The sequence below is a fragment of the Bos grunniens genome, chromosome 16, assembly GCF_055505025.1.
Source record: "Bos grunniens cultivar Pamir isolate PY7600 chromosome 16, Bosgru_T2T1.0, whole genome shotgun sequence".
Taxonomy (NCBI): Eukaryota; Metazoa; Chordata; class Mammalia; order Artiodactyla; family Bovidae; genus Bos; species Bos grunniens.
Window position 1 is genome coordinate 20142694 of NC_141180.1, and position 20506 is coordinate 20163199.

At 38.3% G+C, this 20506-nt stretch overlaps 1 protein-coding gene across 16 annotated transcripts in view; it reads right to left on the reverse strand.

Annotated features, from left to right (window-relative positions):
* Positions 1-369: 369 nt before the first annotated feature.
* Positions 370-20506, reverse strand: part of TDRD5 (tudor domain containing 5) — an 85226-nt gene continuing 65089 nt past the window's right edge. For 13 of the 16 annotated variants that reach the window (XM_086343572.1, XM_086343577.1, XM_086343581.1 and 10 more), the window contains 7 exons: positions 17943-18143; positions 17290-17448; positions 12977-13141; positions 9970-10152; positions 9010-9153; positions 5240-5420; positions 370-970 (listed from right to left, as the gene is read on the reverse strand). In XM_086343572.1, coding sequence (XP_086199698.1) covers positions 723-970; positions 5240-5420; positions 9010-9153; positions 9970-10152; positions 12977-13141; positions 17290-17448; positions 17943-18143 — 1281 coding nt within the window. In that variant the 3' untranslated portion in view covers positions 370-722. The remainder of the gene's footprint in view (positions 971-5239; positions 5421-9009; positions 9154-9969; positions 10153-12976; positions 13142-17289; positions 17449-17942; positions 18144-20506) is intronic. The other 3 variants (XM_086343568.1, XM_086343575.1, XM_086343576.1) reach the window with 1 other exon arrangement.

The following is a 20506-nucleotide window of genomic DNA, read 5'->3' on the forward strand; positions in this document are numbered from 1 at the left end:
CCACTGTTTAGCTACTGTTACATTAAGGCGCCAGAGAACTATGATGACTGAGATGGCTCAGCTCAGTTTCAACAACTGGTCTCTAATTTTCTTGTTAAGTCTTCAAGAAACTGCCTACACTGAAAGACAGCTTCATCTTTTTTTTTTTTTTTTTTAATGTAAAAGGTTTCACATGACCAAAGATTCATGGTGTGGATTTTCTTAGTGATCCTAGTATTTCAAAGAATTAATGACGGCGAAGATTGGAGCCGTAGATTCTCTCTATGGTATAGAAGTTTTCAAATGAGGAAAAGCAGCCTTAGAAGTCAGTCATCCTCTTTCTGGAGACAGAGCTGTGACAATTTTTTGCTAAGTATGGATCACAAAACATTAGTTTTTCAGCTTACATTTATCAGTCTTGAGATATACAAGAAAAACATTTATAGAAACACAGAAACTAAAAAGTCCTTTAAACTTCTACATTGAACAAAGGAGAAAAAACTCTAAGAAAAATAAACATCATCAATGAAAATGATAATGAATGTTAGAAATCAATACCTACACAACAAAGGGGAGTGTGAGCATAACAAAGCTAACAAAGGGTTGCACAGAAAGACAAAGGCACCAACTTGGTCTTGAAACTTAGTCAACAAAATACTGTTTTTGTCTCAATACTTCCTCTTGGTTTGACTTGGGAAGGCATCACGCCCTAAGCCTCTGGTTGACTTTCCTCCCCACCGCCCTCATGTTTCCATCTTTTTCACACTGGGGTACCAGTGCAGGAGGCTGTTGGATGTGGCGAGCCTTGCGGCAGCTCCTAAGGCAGCAGTGGCTGTGCTTCGAGGAATGTAGAACTTCTGAGAAATCTGGTGCTCGGGAGACAAAATCAAAGAGAGCTGGTCCACGGCTCCCTGACTTGTATCTTTGAACACTGTAATAGCAGAGCTACTAGAAAAATCTTCATTCTCTAGGCTCTCTGGGGAGCCTTCCACTGAAAAAGAAAGAAAACAAAGGTCTTTTCAGGAGGTCCTCACACTCTCCCATTCTACATCTTTACTAACACCTGTTATAATGATCTTATGATCTGTTGTTGTTGTCATTGTTGAATTGCCAAGTCATCTGACTCTTTTGCAATCCCATGGACTGTAACCCACCAGGCTCCTTTGTCCAAGTGATTTTCCAGGAGAGGGTAGCTACTTCCTTCTCCAGGGGATCTTTCTGACCCAGGAATTGAACCCACGTCTCCTGCATTGGCAGGCAGACTCTTTACCACTCAGCCACCAAGGAAATCCCATCTTAAGGTTAGGTGGCGAAGTTACCAATGGCAAATCAAGAGAGAATGAAGCTCAGAAACCAGTCAACAATGGAAAGGAAACGAGGATGGGGGATCATGCATCGAGATAAATTCTTGTCAGTGTGAGATCAAAGGAGGAGGAAGGTCAGAGTGAGGTCAAAGATGAAAGGAAAAACATACTTGTAAACAAGGAAGGGGAGATCTCTTTCTAGGACATTATAAAAATAAACTGGATATAATTCCAATTCCAGGAAGGAACCCTTAAGCTGTCCTATTTCCTTCCAGCAGTGAGCAAAAGAAGGCCTTCTTTATTGCCAAAGTCATTCCAATTCCACATCTGCTGGGGTAAAAACAAAACTGAACAAGACTGTGTTTGCTAAGAAATTCCAAAAACCAATTATCAGCCATAAAAAGAATTCCTTGGGAATTAGTTTAACTAAGAAGGGTCTTTTCCATGAGACAAATTGCTGGGAACGCCAATGCCAAGAGGTCCTAAGAGCAAAGAGGAGGTTACGAGGCACCTCACGTGTGTACTCTGGACCAGGGCTACTGAAGGAGCTGGTCTATGAATTGTTTGTTACCTGCCTACGATGGGAGGAGCTGGTGCCTGCACCTAAGCCAACACACTGCTTCCTTCAAGAAAGTCCTGCTTTAGGAAAGAAAACCTAGGTGAGCTAAGTGAAGTGCTACTGTGTTGTCCATCATCACAAATGCTTCACAGACAAATGCTGGTATGCTGACTACATTCCGAAAAGCACTGCTCTAGACTCTAAAATTACAGACTTCAAAAAAAAAACTCAGAAAAAGCAGGCACAATCTAATATCCTATCCATCTTTCTATCTTTAACACTAGGCGTGTGATATATGTGCCATACATTTGTGATAAATTAAGGAGAATTTGACAGGGTATTCTAAAAAGTAAAACTCTGAACACAAGACTATCATTAATGCCCACTGAAGTGAAAAAGAGATGATGAATCCTAGTGAAATAATGGGTTTTACATGAAGCCGTTGATGAGTTCAGATTTTAAAAGGTATAAAAATATGAAGGCAGGAACACATGAAAGAATTTAAGAGTGCAACAAAACTTCAGCTTCCAGACATGATGCTAATTTAACAGGGATTGAAAAGCAATATCTCTTGCTTTAAACAAGTAGAAAACTGGATAAAATAAATAAAACAACGGCTCTCAGACGCTGACCAACAAGCTTACGTGACAGCAATCCCTGAGAAATGGGAAACCAATGGAGTAAGCTTTAGGAGCGCCTGAGTTCACTGTCAAGATAAAGTCCAGGCTGAAGTACAGGGAGGGAGAGTCCACACTGAGCCTGGAGGTCTCACTGCACTGAGAAGACAGAGCTTGGAGTTCACCAAGGACAGAGGAGCCTGAAGAACTACAGTCCACGGGGTTGCAAAGAGTCAGACACGACTTAGTGACTAAACAACAACAAAGGTGGCTGGAATCCGTGTGGGGAAGTACAAGTGCAAAGGCAGCTAGCTATGGGGAAGCAGCAGCAGGAGACCTGCAGAGAGGCCGCGTGCAGTCTTAGGCTGGTAAGTGATCTGGCTCATGCCTGTGAGAAAGCCACCAAGGCCAGGGAGAAAACCTATCTGAAAGGAGGAGGCATAACAATCACTACAGTTTATGTTGGGGCAAAACGTTTTGTGTTCCCACCAGCTACAGTGTAAAGACACCTGTAGGACATCAAGTCCCATCAATACCCTCAGAAAGGTACTGCCTAGCAGGACCGACAGACTAAAGGCTTTTCTAATCAGCCTAGTGAAATCTAAAATAAATGCAGAAGTAATCAAATCCATTTCAGATAATTTAATTACCCCCAAACGATAGACAGATACTATATAGACAGCAGGGAGGGAGGGAAGAAAGGAAGGAAAGAGAGAAGAAAAAGAGATTCAGTCATCCAGTCAACAACGTGTAATTCGGTACCTGCCATCTAATAAAAACTACCAGATGTGCAAAAAAGCAGAAAAATAGGACTTGTGATCAAGATAAAAACCATTCAGTAGAAGCCAGTTCAGAAATGACAGACAACAGAATGCAGAAATGATACATATGCTTGAATCACAAGATAAGGCTGTTAAAACAGCTGTCACAAGAACACTCAATGTATTCAAGAAGTGAATGATGAGTATGCAGAGGAGAAAGAGGGAAGATACAAAAACAAAAAAACAAAAAAAAACCCTAGAGATTATAAATTGAACTTCTGAGATAAAAAATACACCGGACAGGAAAAGAACATATTAAGCACAGAACAAGAAAATGTTATATTATGCTCATAGATAAGAAAACTCAATACTGTTAACACGTCACTTCTCCCCAAATTAATCTAGAGATTTTTTTTTTAATCTCAATAAACATTTTAGCAGGCTTTCTGTAGAAATTAAGTTAATCCTAAAATTCATATAGAAAATGACCTGGAATAGCCAAAGCAATTAAAAAAAACGAACAAATCTGTATCATTTCAAGACTTATTATAAAGCCACAGAAATCAAGACAGGGGTATAAAGGCAGACATAACCTCAGGAGAACACAATTAAAGTCAAGAAAGTCTCTCACATACACAACTTATTGGCTTTTGACAAAGACATCAAGGCAGTTAAATGGAGCAAGAACTGCCTTTTCAATAAACCATACTGGAACAATTGAATATTTAAATGCAATCAAAATAAACATTGATCCTTATACCACACCACGTACAAAAATTAACAACTGGATCACAGACCTAACGTAAGACCTAAAACTACAGAACTTTTGTAAGAGAAAGTCTTAATTATTTGAGTTAGGAAAGATTTCTAAATGGGACACAAAAAGTTCAAACCATAAAGAAAAAATAATTAACAAATCTGATTTTATCAAAAGGAAAACTTGCTCTTCCAAGAACACTGTTAAGGAAATGAAAACTCAGGCCATATACCTGGAAAGATTTGCAATATAAGCATCTGACAAAGGTTTTGTGTCTATAATGAAGAATTTTTACAAGCCAATAAAAACATAATCCAATAGAAATGCACAAATACTTGAACAGGTAATTCAAATGGCACATAAACACAGGAAAACACGGTCAACGTCCCTGGTAAATAGGGAAGTGTAAATTAAAACCACAGTAAGATACCACTACACATCCACTACACTGGGAAAATTGAAAAGATTGGAGATATGGCATGTTGGCATTATTACAAAGCCATCAACAATCAAGTACATTGCTGATGTGGATTACCAAATGGCACGGTCACTTTGGAAAACATTTTGACAGTTCTTAAAAAGCTAAACATGCAGTCAGCATATGACCCAGCAATTCCACTCCTAGGTACTTAATGAATAGAAATAAAAAATACATGTCTGCACAAAGAGCTGAACATTCACAGCAGTTTTATTCATGACCCAAGTCTGGAAATAATCCATCATCTGGTGAACAGATAAACTGTTGTATGTCCATACTACTGTGTACTACTCAGCAGTAAATAAGAAAAAACATTAGACACTGGCGACAACATAGATGAATCTCTAAAACACTGTGCTAAATGAAAGAAGGCAGCCATAAAAACTACATACTATGATTTCCTTTATATGAAATTCTGGAAAGCCAATGAGATGAGGAGTAAGAGGGAATCACTGCAAAGACACATGAAGCTTTTCAGACTGACAAACATGTTATCATAATTGCAATGCTGCCTACAGGACTGTACACATCTGTCAGAACTCACAGAATTTCATACTTAAAAGCTGGCAAACTTTAAGGTGCGTAAACCTGACCATCTCCCCAAACTGCAGAAAAAAAGAAAAGTGGCAAAGTAAAAAGGAAGAACTAAGTCCAAAAAAATAACACAAGGATTTGAGACAAATGCTAACGTTTATAATTTTTCAAGTTATGTTCTGAAAAATATAAATCAAGATTTTCAGCAACACGGCAAACCACTGCATCTGTCAACTGCCTGTGAACCTACCTGACCCAGAATTGACCAATGTGGGAGTTGAGGACAGCTGAATTTGCTTTGGTGGAGTCTGAATGTTGCTAGGCTCAAACTGGCTGCCTTCTGCTGACTGCTGTGACTGGATAAGAGAGATGTAGAACTCCTCCAGTTCGGGCAACGCAGGAGAATCTGAGGCACTCTTGACATTTGATTGCTACAGAATTGGGGAAAAAGCATTAAAAGTCACTGTTAATTTAACAGTAAGAACTGTTTTGTTTCCTCATTTATATACAAAAGAATATTTTCATATCATAAATAAAACTCCTTACTTTTAAGAGTCTAGATACTCTCTGGAAAACAAGTTCTTCTCTAACTGAGGGACCATGAATTTAAGAAGTGTTTACTGAACACGTATTATGAGCAAACCTGGTACTCAGGACTGCTATGCACAGCCAGGGGAAAATGGCAGGAAACGGAGAGAAATAGCATGCACTGAGCACTCAGTGTCAGGCACAGTGCCGGGCAGTTGGCACATGTTTCTTCACTGAAACATCAAAACATTCTTCTAGTTTAGGTGTCATTGTGTCTTCTGTATTATGGCTTTTCTCACTTAGCAGAATGCTTTTTGCAAGAGGAGGAGCAAGTTATCCAGTGTCAACCAGTAAGGGACAGGCAGAGATGCAAACTCAGGCTTGCCTATGCACTCTCTGCTCCATCACACCACCTCCAGTAGATACGATCCCTGTCCCTGAAGAACTCATGGTTCTCAGCTAGGGAAACAGAACCTGGCCTCTGGGTGCCTGTGGAGGAGGCATTAATTGCGTCTGCAGCATCAACAACACGCTAGGAGAACACAACGGCTTTAAAGGAAGGCTCCTCAGGAGAAATGACAAAACGGAATACTAAGAACCAAGGTTTGAGAGGAAAAGATGGAATCCCCAAACAAAGCCTCAATTTGGGCTAAAGTGAATGAAGTGCCAAGTTTTAATCGATGGATCCTATATCTTCCTACAGAGCATTGCTGAAATAGTTACAGTCCAGGGTGACTCAGAGCATTTATCTTCTAACTGGCATTAGAAGATAAAGTGACGGCAACGGGCATTAACACAACTAGGTGGGCCTCCTTCAGTTCAGTCCAGTCGCTCAGTCGTGTCTGACTCTTTGCGACCCCATGAATCACAGCACGCCAGGCCTCCCTGGCCATCACCAACTCTCGGGCCTCATTAGGAGCTGCCATAATAAACCCACATAAGTGGCTTAGGGTCTGGGGATCTGCCTAGAGTAAACTGAAACAAAAATTATACGAATAGAAAATGTAGCTTTATATGTTCTTTAGACTGGTGTGTTAAGACATTCAATATCAGCTGGCTTTCCTTTTCTCTTCCATGACAAAAAACCCTGTTCATTTTTAAACATGGCAGGCAAGGATATGGCTTATATAATTACATTATATACAAATGGCTGTGCTTCTTTTTGTGGGCAGCAAAAATGAAATCTCCTAAAGCCCACATAGTTACCTTACCATATAATATGCTACTTCAGGAAAGCAAAGACCTGGATTCAAATTTTTGCTTAATTTATGCAATTTCACACGTGTGCTTTAGTTACCCTTTAAGTTTATTCTCTCTTAAAATGAAGCTTCGATGATAATTAAACATTAATATGATAAGCTTTTATGGCTGGAAAGATCATTAGTCAAAATCAGTTTTTGCAGATGGATACACTAAGGCCCCAAAAGGGAACTTCCTCAAACTTGTGGTAAAGATTAAGCTCTAAATTATAGAATTCCCAGGCAAGTGTTTTTACACTAAGCCCTGCTGACTATTTTTAGCAATGTGTGAAAGTATGTGTTAATTGCTCAGTTGTGTCCGACTCTTTGCAACCCCATGGACTGTAGCCCACCAGGCTCCTCTATCCATGGAGTTCTCCAGGCAAGAATACTGGAGTGGGTTACCATTCCCTTCAGTCAAAATCAGAAATAGTTTTCTAAAAGCTGTATCTGTTTCCTTTCCTGATAAATATGATTTTGAAGAAAGACAAATTGCTAAAACACATTTAAGATGCATTCTGACACTTTTTCACTCTGAAAAAAAGAAAAGAACATAGGTGAATGCCTACTAAATTTGTATGCCACTATGAAAGCAAGTACCTGTGGTCAGTTTAAGCACCTAAGTAAAAAGTTAAGAGCAGTTTAGAGCGCTGCTGTTCAAAGTGTGATTCACCACCAAGCAGCATCAGCATCACCTGTAAGCTTTTAAACATGGAGAACTTTAGTCCCCAGCCCAGATCTGCTCAATCAGAATCTACAGTCTCACAAGGTTCTCAGGTGATCACTATGAACACTGTAGTTCAAGATGCATTGCTCTGCCAGATTCTCGCTCTATAGTTATCAATGAAAAACTCCTTCACCGTTGTCTGAAAATATACCCTTATGGAACCAGAGGTTAGTGGCAACTTCCAAGAAATATGTTCATGATTTATAAAACATTAACATATGTAATCAAAAGCACAGCCCCAAACCACAATAACATAAAACTTCATGCCCACTAGGATGGCTATAATTTAAAAAATTAGATAACAACAAGTGTTGGCAAAGATGTGGACCAAATTTGAACACTCTTAGATTGCTGGTGGGAATATAAAATGGTGCAACTGTTTGGAACAGTCTGGCAGTTCCTCCAAATACTAAACATAGAGTTACCACGTGTGTGTGTGTGTGTGTGTGTGCGCGCGCGCACGCACGCGTGTGCACGCTTAGTTGCTTCAGTCATGACCTACTCTTCATGACCCCATGGACTGTAGCCCACCAGGCTCCTCTGTCCATGGGATTTCCCAGGCAAGAATATTGGAGGAGGTAGCCATTCCTCTCTCCAGGAGATCCTCCCAACCCAGGATCAAACCCACATCTCCTGTGTCTCCTACACTGCAGGTGTATTCTTTACTGCTGAGCCACTGGGGGTGGGGGGAGTGAGCCTAGATTTATTACCACAGAACCTAGTAATTCAACTCTCGGGTATATACCTAAGAAAACTGAAAACATACATCCACGTAGAAACACATACACACGTCACAGCAGCATTATTCATAATAGCAGAAAAGCAGAAATAACTCAAATGTTCATCAGCTGATGCATGGATAAACAAAACAAAAAACTTTATCTTAAAACTAAATCTGTGCTTTAAGAAACCTACATTTACAGAACAGACTGTTTTATGTAATACAGCATACTTTATCAATAATCTCATGCAAAGTAATCACATTCTGCAGAAAATATATCACTTAGAAGGTTCATCGTCCACCACTCTGCTTTTTTAACAAGTCTAGACATGAAGTCCTTCATTTTCAGTGTACTGCACAAAAGTACAGAGACCATTAGCCAAATTTCATGATTCACACAAGTTGTCCTTCTATTTTCAGGATGCTCATAAAATATTTGAGAAACACAAAACAAATGGATTTTATTCCAGGGTTAGTGCTTTCCACTAAGGCAACAAAAAAGAAAAAACCAGCCTAGATGATTGGGCAGATACAGAACTTAAAATGTATGGCTAAGTGAAAATACTTGTTTTTCTCTATCCCTAATGTTTAATCAATCTTCTAATTCTAGGCTCAGAATTTTCTTCTGGAGAGATGAATAACTACAGTAAGATAACTGAAATTAATTTTTAAATAAACATACATTTTTACATATATGTAGTCTACCAAATGCTGAGAGAGGGATCATTCACCAGAATCTCACCTTCTAAAACTGAAAGCACTTCCTCATAAAAAACTTGTCACAGTAATACTCATTAGACACTTACCTTTTGAATCCTGGTGGTGTCAATATGTTTTTCCTGAGCACCCAGTCCTTCTGGTATTTGAACTTCTACTTTCATTCCATTCACAAGGCCTGAAGGCTGCCATGAATCATCCCATATATCTTTGGGTGTAGAAAAACACCAATCCTACAGAGAAAAAAAAATACTGCAACACTAAACGGAGATACAGTGCCACGTGATTCCTATGGAGGATAACCTGGGCAAGGTAAAGGCAAGGAGGTAGTGTATACTAACTGAACAAGAAAAGATATTAACTTTCTAATATCAATGTGAGTTTTCCCTCTTGCTTTACTGGTCCATACCCAACACACTGAATTCCTCTGAATACACAGATCTCATAAAAATAAGTATGGTGCTGTTTGCAGTATCATCTTGAATACATTTTTCATGGCTAGATGATTTTTATAATCATTCAGTATTAAAATGGCACAAATAACAAGCAGAAACTTAAGTGTTGATGTATCTTCTTCCTGGTAGCCAATGGGAAATTAATTAAAATTTATTTATTATTTTTTTAAAATTTAATTTTATTTTTAAACTTTACATAATTGTATTAGTTTTGCCAAATTGTAGGGTCCAATATTAGTACATACACTCAGATTCAGACATTATAAGGTTAGCACAACAAAAATTAAATTAGGGAAAACACTCTATTTCTAGTTTCTAAGACCTTGACTAGGTGCCAACGATAAAACAAAAATCATAATAACTGATAGGGTAGATAGACACAATATGTCCAGTTTATTCTGCCATTTCATCCTGTCTCCATCCCTAACACTGTCTTCTTTGCAGGGAGGGAGGGGCCAGGAAATGCATTCTTCTGAATCACTGTCTGAGAAATCCGCATGAAATGCAGTATGTACAGCTTTTCTGAGGCTTGGACAATTACATTGACAGTTCCTTTTTCAGTAATTTTTCTTTATGTTTTCCCAAGGATCTAACCTTCTGTGGTATTTCTTTACATGATGGATATGGTTTCTTTCCACCAAGGCTTGAGGTAAATAAGTGGGAGGCAGCATCACTTTCTTTTCCCATTTTAGCCTGCAAAGGTAACCAGTTCTCATCCCAAATATCATCACCTATGGTTACTGACTCCAGGTATGGCATTCCAGTGGGGATCTCATCCTAAGTGATGAGAAAAAAAATTTAATTTAGAAAAACTAAATTAATTAATTAATTAGAAAAACTTTAATTTATTGTTCCTATATGAATACATTTTGAAATTTAGGTTTACAATTTTTCCTGACTCTGGGTAAAGATGGCAGTTTCAATATACAATTCATTACGTTCTCCCCTTCTGACACAGCACCAAAATAAAATAGATTCAAGGTATAAACTTACAGTCAAAGAGAAATAAGAGGGGAAAACATCACCTATGTTCTGGATACAGGAAATCAGACAAGGGACAACTTATTAAGTAGTCCTGAGAAAGTGGAATCCTGAGCTTTTAGGAGGAAAATCTGAGAAGCAACCCAAACTTATACCATAAATACTGCAAAAATTCAGGAACTACTCCTATGAAGTTTTTTTTAGAATTGAGGGTATAAAGTGAGAATGAAAACAAGAGCCACTCATTTAATGTCAGCTCATGAGGCTCAATACCAGAAAAACAAACAACCCCATCAAAAAGTGGGCAGAAGACCTAAACAGACATTTCTCCAAAAAAGACAAGACATATGGCTAATGAACATATGAAAAGATGTTCAACGTTGCTCATTATTAGAGAAACGCAAATCAAAACTACAGTGAGGCATCACACTCGTCAGAATGGCCATTATCAAAAAGTCTACAAGGGTTCAGCATCAGTTTTACAAGAAATGTTAAAGTGACTTCTTAAAGCAGAAAAGATCACAACTAGACATATAAAAATTATAGGAAAAATCTCAATGTGTAAAAGCAAACATATGGTAAAGGTAACAGATCAACTACTTATAAAGCTAGTAGGAAAGTTGAAAGTAAAATTGTCTGTATCTACAATAAGTAGTTAAGAGATACCTAAAACAAAAAGATGTAAGATATGACATCAAAAAATATTTTAAAATTCAATAGAGAAAGCATAGTCTTTCCAACAAATAGCACTAAAACCACTGAAAATCCATAACCTTAACCTAAATCTCACCCCTTATACTAAAATTAAATCAAGATGTTTTGAAACACAGTACATAAAAGAAAAAAAAAAAACTGATGTACTTTTTCAAGATTAAAAACCTTTCCTATATGAAAGATACCATTAAGAGAATGAAGCTACAAGTGGGAGAAAATATTTGAAAATCACAAATCTGACAAAGGGCTATCCAGAACATATAAAGAATACTCAAAACCCAAAAGTAAGAAAACAAACAACTCATTCAATCATTCAAAAAATGGGCAAAAGACTTTAACAGGCATTTCACCAAGAAATACACGTGGATGGCAAATGAGCACTGAAAAGATGGTCAATATCACAGTCATTAGGGAAATGCAGATTAGAACCACACTGTGATACTACTACTGCACACCTATGAAAATGGTTAAAAATTCCTGACAATATCAAGTGCTCATAAGATATGGAGCAACTGGAACTCATATACTGCTGGCAGGAATACAAAACGGTACAGCCAGTCTGGAAAAATCTGGCATACATTTACCACATGAGCCAGCAATCCGACTCTTGATTATGTTTATTAAAATGCCTATACATGAATATTTATAAAAGATCTATTCATACCAAAATATAGAAGATCAATTCATACATTAAATAACCATAATGTCTTCAATGGATGCATGGATATACAAACTGTGGTACATCCATACCATACTACTCATCATCAACAGAAATGAACTCCTGGTACATGCAATGATTTAAATGAAGGTACTATGCTGAATCAAAGACGCTTCTATTGGGAAGTTACATATCACATGATTCCACTTAATTGACAGTCCTGAAAAGGTAAAATTATGGTGACGGGAAACATAAATGCTTGCTAGGGGATTAGGGATTTGGGGAGATTTGATTATAAAGGAGTAGCATTAGGGAGTTTTTTCAGATGATGGAACCATTCTGCATCCTGACTATGGTGGTGGTTACATAAATCTATACATGTATTAAAATTGATAGGACAGTACTCTGAGTACAAAGTCAATTGTTTACTGTATATTCACTTGGAAAGAAGTATTAACACCAGAGAAAATAAAAGTTATGCAGGAAAGGAAAACTTGACATCACATATTACTTGACTGTATATAGCATTTACAGAGTCACAATAACAAAATATTGAATGAATGGTGATCTAATGGAAAGTTCGATATATTAGTAAGATGATGAGAGAACAGACAGGGTATTTTTGTCTGGGGTGGGGGACAAGAGATGAAACAGAACTAAACCTTCATCTCTCATGCTGGGAAGGCCATACATGCTGAAAAATAAGGCAATAACAATATAAGGATGCAATTTAATGAAAGAAATAGAGACATATTCCAAAGGAAGACGTTAAAAGAAATGAAAATCGTTGCTCTGTGAAATAGGAAATGAAGGGGAAGGGGTTATGGGGAACTCTAAGCTGTGTGTACATAAACATTTGGCTGTTTTTGTTTGTTTGTTTGTTTGTTTTTTAAAAGAAAAAAGCTGTGAGCCCATGGACATTTGATTAAAAACATGTCCTCTGAAGAGAGCTGTCAAACATTTTTCTTGATGGGTCTTCCTAATACTATTTCTCAATACTACTTTCTACATCACTGTATAATTCTTCAAAATTGCCCAGAAGTCAGATATTGGCTTTTCTTTTTTGTGATTGAGGCTACATTGCTGAAACTTTGGTCTTGGTCATCACTGAAGAATTTTCAATTCATCTGTGGGAGATGCTCTGATGGCACCACAATGAATAGGGCATAAAGAGCTATTTTACTTCAGTCTCCTTCACTTATTAATTTATTAATTACATTTTTAAAAAGCTATATCCCCTTCTCCTACCTCATTTTCTTCTTTCAGATCCTTTAGCTCTGGGATGGACCACTTTGGATCTTCTTCATAGCTCTTATCTTGTATTTTCAAAGAATTTAATTTAGAATCCTTTAATGGCTCCTCTGAGGTGACTGATCCAAGGTGACTGAAAGTCTTTTCATCATTAATATCTTGCTAGTAGATAAGAAAGAGAAATTATTTTATTTTCTATAGTAACGCTGTTTCCAAAATTTACACACCTATAAATTCTGGGGGCAATTTTTCACTACGGTTCATGTATATGCAACATTATTTTCTAACTTTATGCACTGACCCTAGGTATTCCCATCCCATTAAATTAGTTCAGGCCAAGGGCTTCCCAGGTGGCGCAGTGGTAAAGAATCTGCCTGCCAATGCAGGAGACATAAGAGACATGGGTTCAATCCAGGGTCAGGAAGATCCCCTGGAGGAGGAAATGGTAAGCCACTCCAGTATTTTTTCCTGGAGAATCCCATGGACAGAGAAGCCTGTGGCTACAGTTCATTGGGTCGCAAAGAGTTAGACACGACTGAGGACGCACGCAGAGGTTAACAATATTGAGTACATATTATGTAATGTGTACAGGGTAGCTCTGTGGGTATAAAGATGAATGCAACAGGGGCCCAGCTCTAAAAGAACTCAAATATAGCATGAAGATACACAATCAGATAATCACAGCACAACCCTCAGTGTAGAGCCAACACAGAGATGTCACATTGACCAAAATAATACTGGAGAAGGAAGATGTCTGAGAACATGTAATAAAGGAGATAAATCAAACTGTTAGGATGCCTAAAAGAAAAGCAAGGATTAGAGGGAATCGGGTGTATAGAGGGGCTTCCCTGCTGGCTCAGCGGTAAAGAATCTGTCTGCCAATGCAGGAGACGTGGGTTTGATCCCTGGGTTGGGAAGATCCCCTGGAGAAAGAAATGGCAACCCACTCCAGAATTCTTGCATGGAGAATCCCATGGACAGAGGAGCCTGGTGGGCTATAGTCCAAGGGGTCACAAAAGAATTGGATACGACTTCGTGACTGAACAACAACAAGGTGTATAGAGGTAGGTTTATGCGTGTATATAGCATGTTAAAATACAGGCTGGGGTACAAGAGAGAAGCTTTAGGCCTTATCTCTCTGCAGAAAAGATGTCCTTATTTCATTTTTAGGACTGAACTATGATTATTTAAAGACATCAACACAGTGATGGTAAGATATTCTAAAAACTTTTAAGGCTGAAAATTCAATTCAGTAGTTAAGAGTCAGAAAACATAACTGTTCTAATCAAGTAATAAGAATTAACAAAAATTCAGATTTCAGAAAGTTTTACAGGTTAAACAAGCCCAATTAATTTTAACTAGCTTTAAACTAAAATGAAATCTAAAATGTTGATAGTGCTTTAAACATGCAGCAATAAACATTCATACACATTTTTCAGAGTAGGTTAATCTCCCAATAGTCAAATGGTCTTTTGGAAAAACAATTTTACTGAAATATAATTGATTTACAATGTTGTGTTAGTTTCAGGTGTACAGCAAAATAGCCTTTCCTTTTTATCTTTTCTAATAATGCAAGTCCACTAACAAAACATCATTATCCCTATAATTTAAAAAGTCATATATATAAAACATACTTACAAAAAAATATTTTCATATTTTATTCAAAGAATAAAGCTTTGTTATGTCCAGAAAAAATAAATTTGGGGACTCTCAAACTGAGCCTAACCTGTATTTTTAGCTCAGTACTTATTGCCATGAGGACTATGAGAGACTTTGAAGACATGTCTATTTATTTGCTCATTTGTTGAAAAGTCATTTAACTTATTACTTACTAATGTGCATCACTTTACATATATCTAAAATGGGGATCTTAAAGAAATAACCTGGTAAAGTGGTTGTGAAGATTAATTAACTAGTACGTGCAAGGACTGAAACAGCGCCTGCCACACAGCACAAGTACAGTACGTGTCCCTGTTACCTTTTTATCACGATGGTGTGATCACTCACCTAGAGTCAGACATCCTAGAGTCTGAAGTCAGGTGGGCCTTAGGAAGCATCACTACCAACAAAGCTAGTGGAGGTGATGGAATTCCAGTTGAGCTATTTCAAATCCTGAAAGATGATGCTGTGAAAGTGCTGCATTCAATATGCCAGCAAATTTGGAAAACTCAGCAGTGGCCACAGGACTGGAAAAGGTCAGTTTTCATCCCAATGCCAAAGAATGCTCAAACTACCGCACAATTGCACTCATCTCACATGCTAGCAAAGTAATGCTCAAAATTCTCCAAGCTAGGCTTCAACAGTATGTGAACCGTGAACTTCCAGATGTTCAAGCTGGTTTTAGAAAAGGCAGAAGAACCAGAGATCAAATTGCTAACATCCATTGGATCATCGAAAAAGCAAGAGAGTTCCAGAAAAACATCTACTTCTGCTTTATTGACTATGCCAAAGCCTCTGACTGTGTGGATCACAACAAACTGTGGAAAATTCTGAAAAGAGATGGGAATACCAGACCACCTGACCTGCCTCCTGAGATATGTGTATGCAGGTCAACAAGCAACAGTTAGAACTGGACATGGAACACAGACTGGTTTCAAATCAGGAAAGGAGTTCGTCCAGGCTGTATACTGTCACCCTGCTTATTTAACTTATATGCAGAGTACATGATGAGAAATGCTGGACTGGATGAAGCACAAGCTGGAATAAAGATTTCCAGGAGAACTATCAATAACCTCAGATATGCAGATGACACTACATTTATGACAGAAAGTGAAGAAGAACTAAAGAGCCCCTTGATAAAAGTGAAAGGAGAGTGAAAAGTTTGGCTTAAAACTCCACATTCAGAAAACTAAGATCCTGGCATCTGGTCCCATCACTTCATGGCAAATAGATGGGGAAACAGTGGAAACAGTGAGAGACTTTATTCTGGGGGGCTCCAAAATCACTGCAGATGGGGACTGCAGCCATGAAATTAAAAGACACTTGCTCCTTGGAAGAAAAGCTATGACCAATCTAGACAGCATATTAAAAAGCAGAGACTTTGCCAACAAAGGTCCGTCTAGTCAAAGGTATGGTTTTTCCAGTAGTCATGTATGGATGTGAGAGTTGGATCATAAAGAAAGATGAGTGCCCAAGAACTATGCTTTTGAACTGTGGTGTTGAAGAAGACTCTTGAGAGTCCCTTGAACTGCAAGGAGATCCAACCAGTCCATCCTAAAGGAGATCAGTCCTGAATATTCATTGAAAGGACTGATGCTGAAGCTGAAACTCCAATACTTTGGCCACCTGATGCGAAGAACTGAAAAGACCCTGATGCTGGGAAAGATCAAAGGCAGGAGGAGAAGTGGACGACAGAGGATGAGATGGTTGGGTGGCATCACTGACTCAATGGACATGAGTTTCCGCAAACTCTGGGAGTTGGTGATGGACAGGAAAGCCTGGCGTGCTGCAGTCCATGGGGTTGCAAAGAGTTGGACACAACTGAGCAACTGAACTGTGGTATGGAATAATACATAACAATATTATTGTTATTACTGTGGGTAGGAGTTGCCACAAGGTTTACAGAAAAAGTTAGAAATGAGAACACTTTAAGAAACATCTGAAGTGCGTAGAGGGAAGAAAAAATAGGATTTGGATCCATGCAGGTAAGGTCACAACTGCACCAAGGTGGCAGCAGAATTCAGCATATGAGAGAAATTATGCAGGAAAAAGCATGGCTGAAATGAAGGTTTAAACCAGCAAATGATGAGAGACAAGGTAACTGTTGAGATTACTGTGTAGTTTCCAAACTTCCCCAGGTTTGCAAATGCCTCAGTTTCCTCATTGCTAAAATAAGGTTAATTATAGTCACTACAACTTCCTGGTAGCTCAGCTGGTAAAGAATCTGCCTGCAATGCAGGTGACCCTGGTTCAATTCCTGGGTCGGGAAGATCCTCTGGAGAAGAGATAGGCTACCCACTCCAGTATTCTTGGGCTTTTGTGGTGGCTTAGATGGTAAAGAATCCACCTGCAATGCGGGAGACCTGGGTTTGATCCGTGGGTTGGAAAGATCCCCTGGAAGAGGCCATGGCAACCCACTTCAGTATTCCCACCTGGAGAACCTGCATGGACAGAGGAGCCTGGTGGGATACAGTCCATGGGGTTGCAAAGAGTCGGACAAGACTGAGCAACTAAGCACTACCTCACAAGCATTTTATGAGTATTAAATAATATATTAAAAGTGCCTTTTATAGTGTCTGGCATACAGTAAGTACTCATTAAATATTAACAATAATAAAAAGAATATGACAGTATTTGCAAAAACCTCTTACCAGGGTATATAAGTCACTCTCTTTTGATTGTGGACTGATCTCTCGGTCTTCATTAAAATAGTGCTGCTGGGAATGATAGCCCAGCTCTTTCAGGACAATGTCCTCAGGCGTCACACTGGATTTAGTGTATAAAGCTAAAGGGTTGAGGTCTCTGAAACCCTAGGATAAGAAAAAGGAGGAGGAAGAGTTTAGTTTCTCAGAAAAAAATGGAAACAGCACTTCATAATCCTCAAATGTTGTGGAAATGTATTATCTTCTAAAATTTAATAGAATTTTCCGCATACTGATAGTGCTTTCTAGCCACAAAAATGATCAACACCAATATTAATGTTGATGTAGACACTGTTATCAATTTGAAAATAAGAGAGTGTTGCTCTTCTCTAAGAAAACTTCAGAGAATTAAATACTTGGGAGTAAGACAGAATCCTCCATTATTTAAAATAAAAGCACTCACATTCTAAAGGACAATAAGCCAAATGTAATTTTCTGTGGTCATGTGAAAATTAAGAAAGTGCTGTGCACTCAGTAAGCCAGGCACCTCACAGATGTCTCTTAAAGAATCAATCAAATAACCTTCTGTATTAAATTCTCTTATATCTTGAAGGGTTGAGATTAAACAAAATACATTACAAAATACATTCAGACTGTTCCACCTTAGAAGGGACATTTTCTCGGCATACAATAGCATGACCCTCTGTCCTCAAAACATGGTGGAAATAGACATCTTCATTTGAGGACGTGTCACACAGGAAAATGTTCAGGATCCCATCTACATATTCATCCACTACCCCTACTAATGGCTTCAAGCCACACAACTTCTGGAACTGCAAAACAGCTCTGGATGTCCAATGTTCCTGAAATACAATCAAGATGTGAGATTCAGATGACAGATTCAAACATCAATTATAAAAACCAAACCACAAATACAAGTGAATTCCTAATGAACTAAAGATTTTAGTGGAAAAATCAAACCATGAAAACAGAATAACACATTTGAGGATATTTATGATTTGGGGATGAGAAAAGGTAGAATAAAGGAAAAATGATGAAAATGGGATTATGGGGAAAACTTATCTTAATGTGATGAAAAAATTCCATGTTTGGAAATGATTGAGTTAGATTATTGGACCAACCCTCTCACAGAAACTAAAAATTTTAGATAAAATATTTTAAAAACATGTCCAAAAAAGCATCAGAGAACGAACAAAAGAGTAACAAATTACCAGGTCAAAATTAAAGGGAAAGTGGGAACTATTTTCGTCTTAAGGTTATCTGCTAATCCAGACTAATCTGAACTTCGGTTTCAATGATGTTACAGGTCAGAGGACAGAAATTCAAGCCAGTATCCACCCATGATAGGGAGTGGAGAGGAGTTTATTAAGTTGAGTCCCTAGGGATACATGCTCAGAATAAGGCAAAAAAAGAAATAAATTAGCCTTCACATGGATTTGCAGCTCAATTTTCACACCAATTGGGTGGTACACAAATCTTCACGTTGTTCATCTGGATTAACATGGTTCTAGACTGCTAGGTGCGTGGCAGAAGAGAATGCAAATCTTTCTGGAGGCAGGCAAACTCAATCTATATTCCAACCAATTTTACAAAAAATGTTTTAAAAGTCAATGAGCAGGACATAGGCAAAGATAAAAGTATATAAAGAGACAACAAATCACAAATACAATATAACTAATACAAAACCTCAGAAACTTTAGATATCTGAATTTCCAGATGAATTACAAAACAACTGAACTTACTACACGTAAAAACAAACAAAACATGAAATTAACTTGAAAGCTTCTGCAGAGATCTGCAATCTATTAAAAATCGATCTAGCAGAATTAAAGAATCAAGAGAACTTTTAGAAAGTAAAAATATAATAATAATAATATTAGAATTAGAAATTAGAAAGTAAAAATAGAGTAATAATAACCAAAAGTAAAACCCTAATGAAAGTGAAAATGAAGTCGCTCAGTCATGTCCGACTCTTTGCGACCCCATGGACTGTGGCCTACCAGGCTCCTCCGTCTATGGGATTTTCCAGGCAAGAATACTGGAGTGGGTTGCCATTTCCTTCTCTAGGAGATCTTCCCAATCCAGGGATTGAACCCTGGTCTCCCACATTGTAAAGAGATGCTTTACCGTCTGAGCCACCAGGGAAGTCTCAAAACCCTAACGCTGCTGCTGCTAAGTTGCTTCAGTCATGTCCAACTCTGTGCGGCCCCATAGACAGCAGCCCACCAGGCTCCCCCGTCCCTGGGACTCTCCAGGCCAGAACACTGGAGTGGGTTGCCATTTCCTTCTCCAATGCAGGAAAGTGAAAAGTGAAAGTGAAGTCGCTCAGTCGTGTCTGACTTTTAGTGACCCCATGGAACTACAGCCTACCAGGCTCTTCTGTCCATGGGATTTTCCAGGCAAGAGTACTGGAGTGGGGTGCCATTACCTTCTCCCAAAACCCTAATAGGTGTATTCAATAACAGATTAGGTAGAAATAAAAAATAAACAACTATGGCTGATTCATTTTGATGTATGACAGAAAACAACAAAATTCTGTAAAGCAATTATCCTTCAATTAAAAAATAAATTTCTAAAAAAGTAAATTTCTAAAAAATTAGAAAAATTACCCAGAATGCAACACCAAAGACAGAAATGTATATAGATTACAGAACAGAGGTTAAAAGATATGGCAGGTAAAGTGAGAAGGTTTAACATATTTTTAATTATGGTTCTACAAAAAGAGAGAAACAGAAGGGGGGCTATAAATATGAATATAGGGAAAAGACAGTAACTGAGGAGACAATGGCTAAGAATTAGACAGATTTAACGAAAAGTAACAATGCACAGATAAAAATTCCAATCAACCACAAAGTAGGATAAATAAGAATAAATCGACACATAAACATATTAAAACTGAAGAACACGGTTTTCAGACTTCAGAAACATGGTAGAGTAGTAAAGACTACCTTTGCCTCGCTCCTTCAATCTATATCCAGTGAAACAGCCACAACTCAAAAAACGTACTTCTGCCCAGCACAACAGGGCACTGCAGAATTCCACACATCTGCACACCCAAAGGGAGATGGACTGAAATGCACAGAGAAGCGGGGGAACTGCAGAGTCCATGCTGGCAGTCCTGGCCCTCTGGGTGAGGTAGTGAACACACAGCTGCAGAGAACCTGGGAGCCACAAGGAAGGCGGTGCACGCAACTGTGGCCACCTG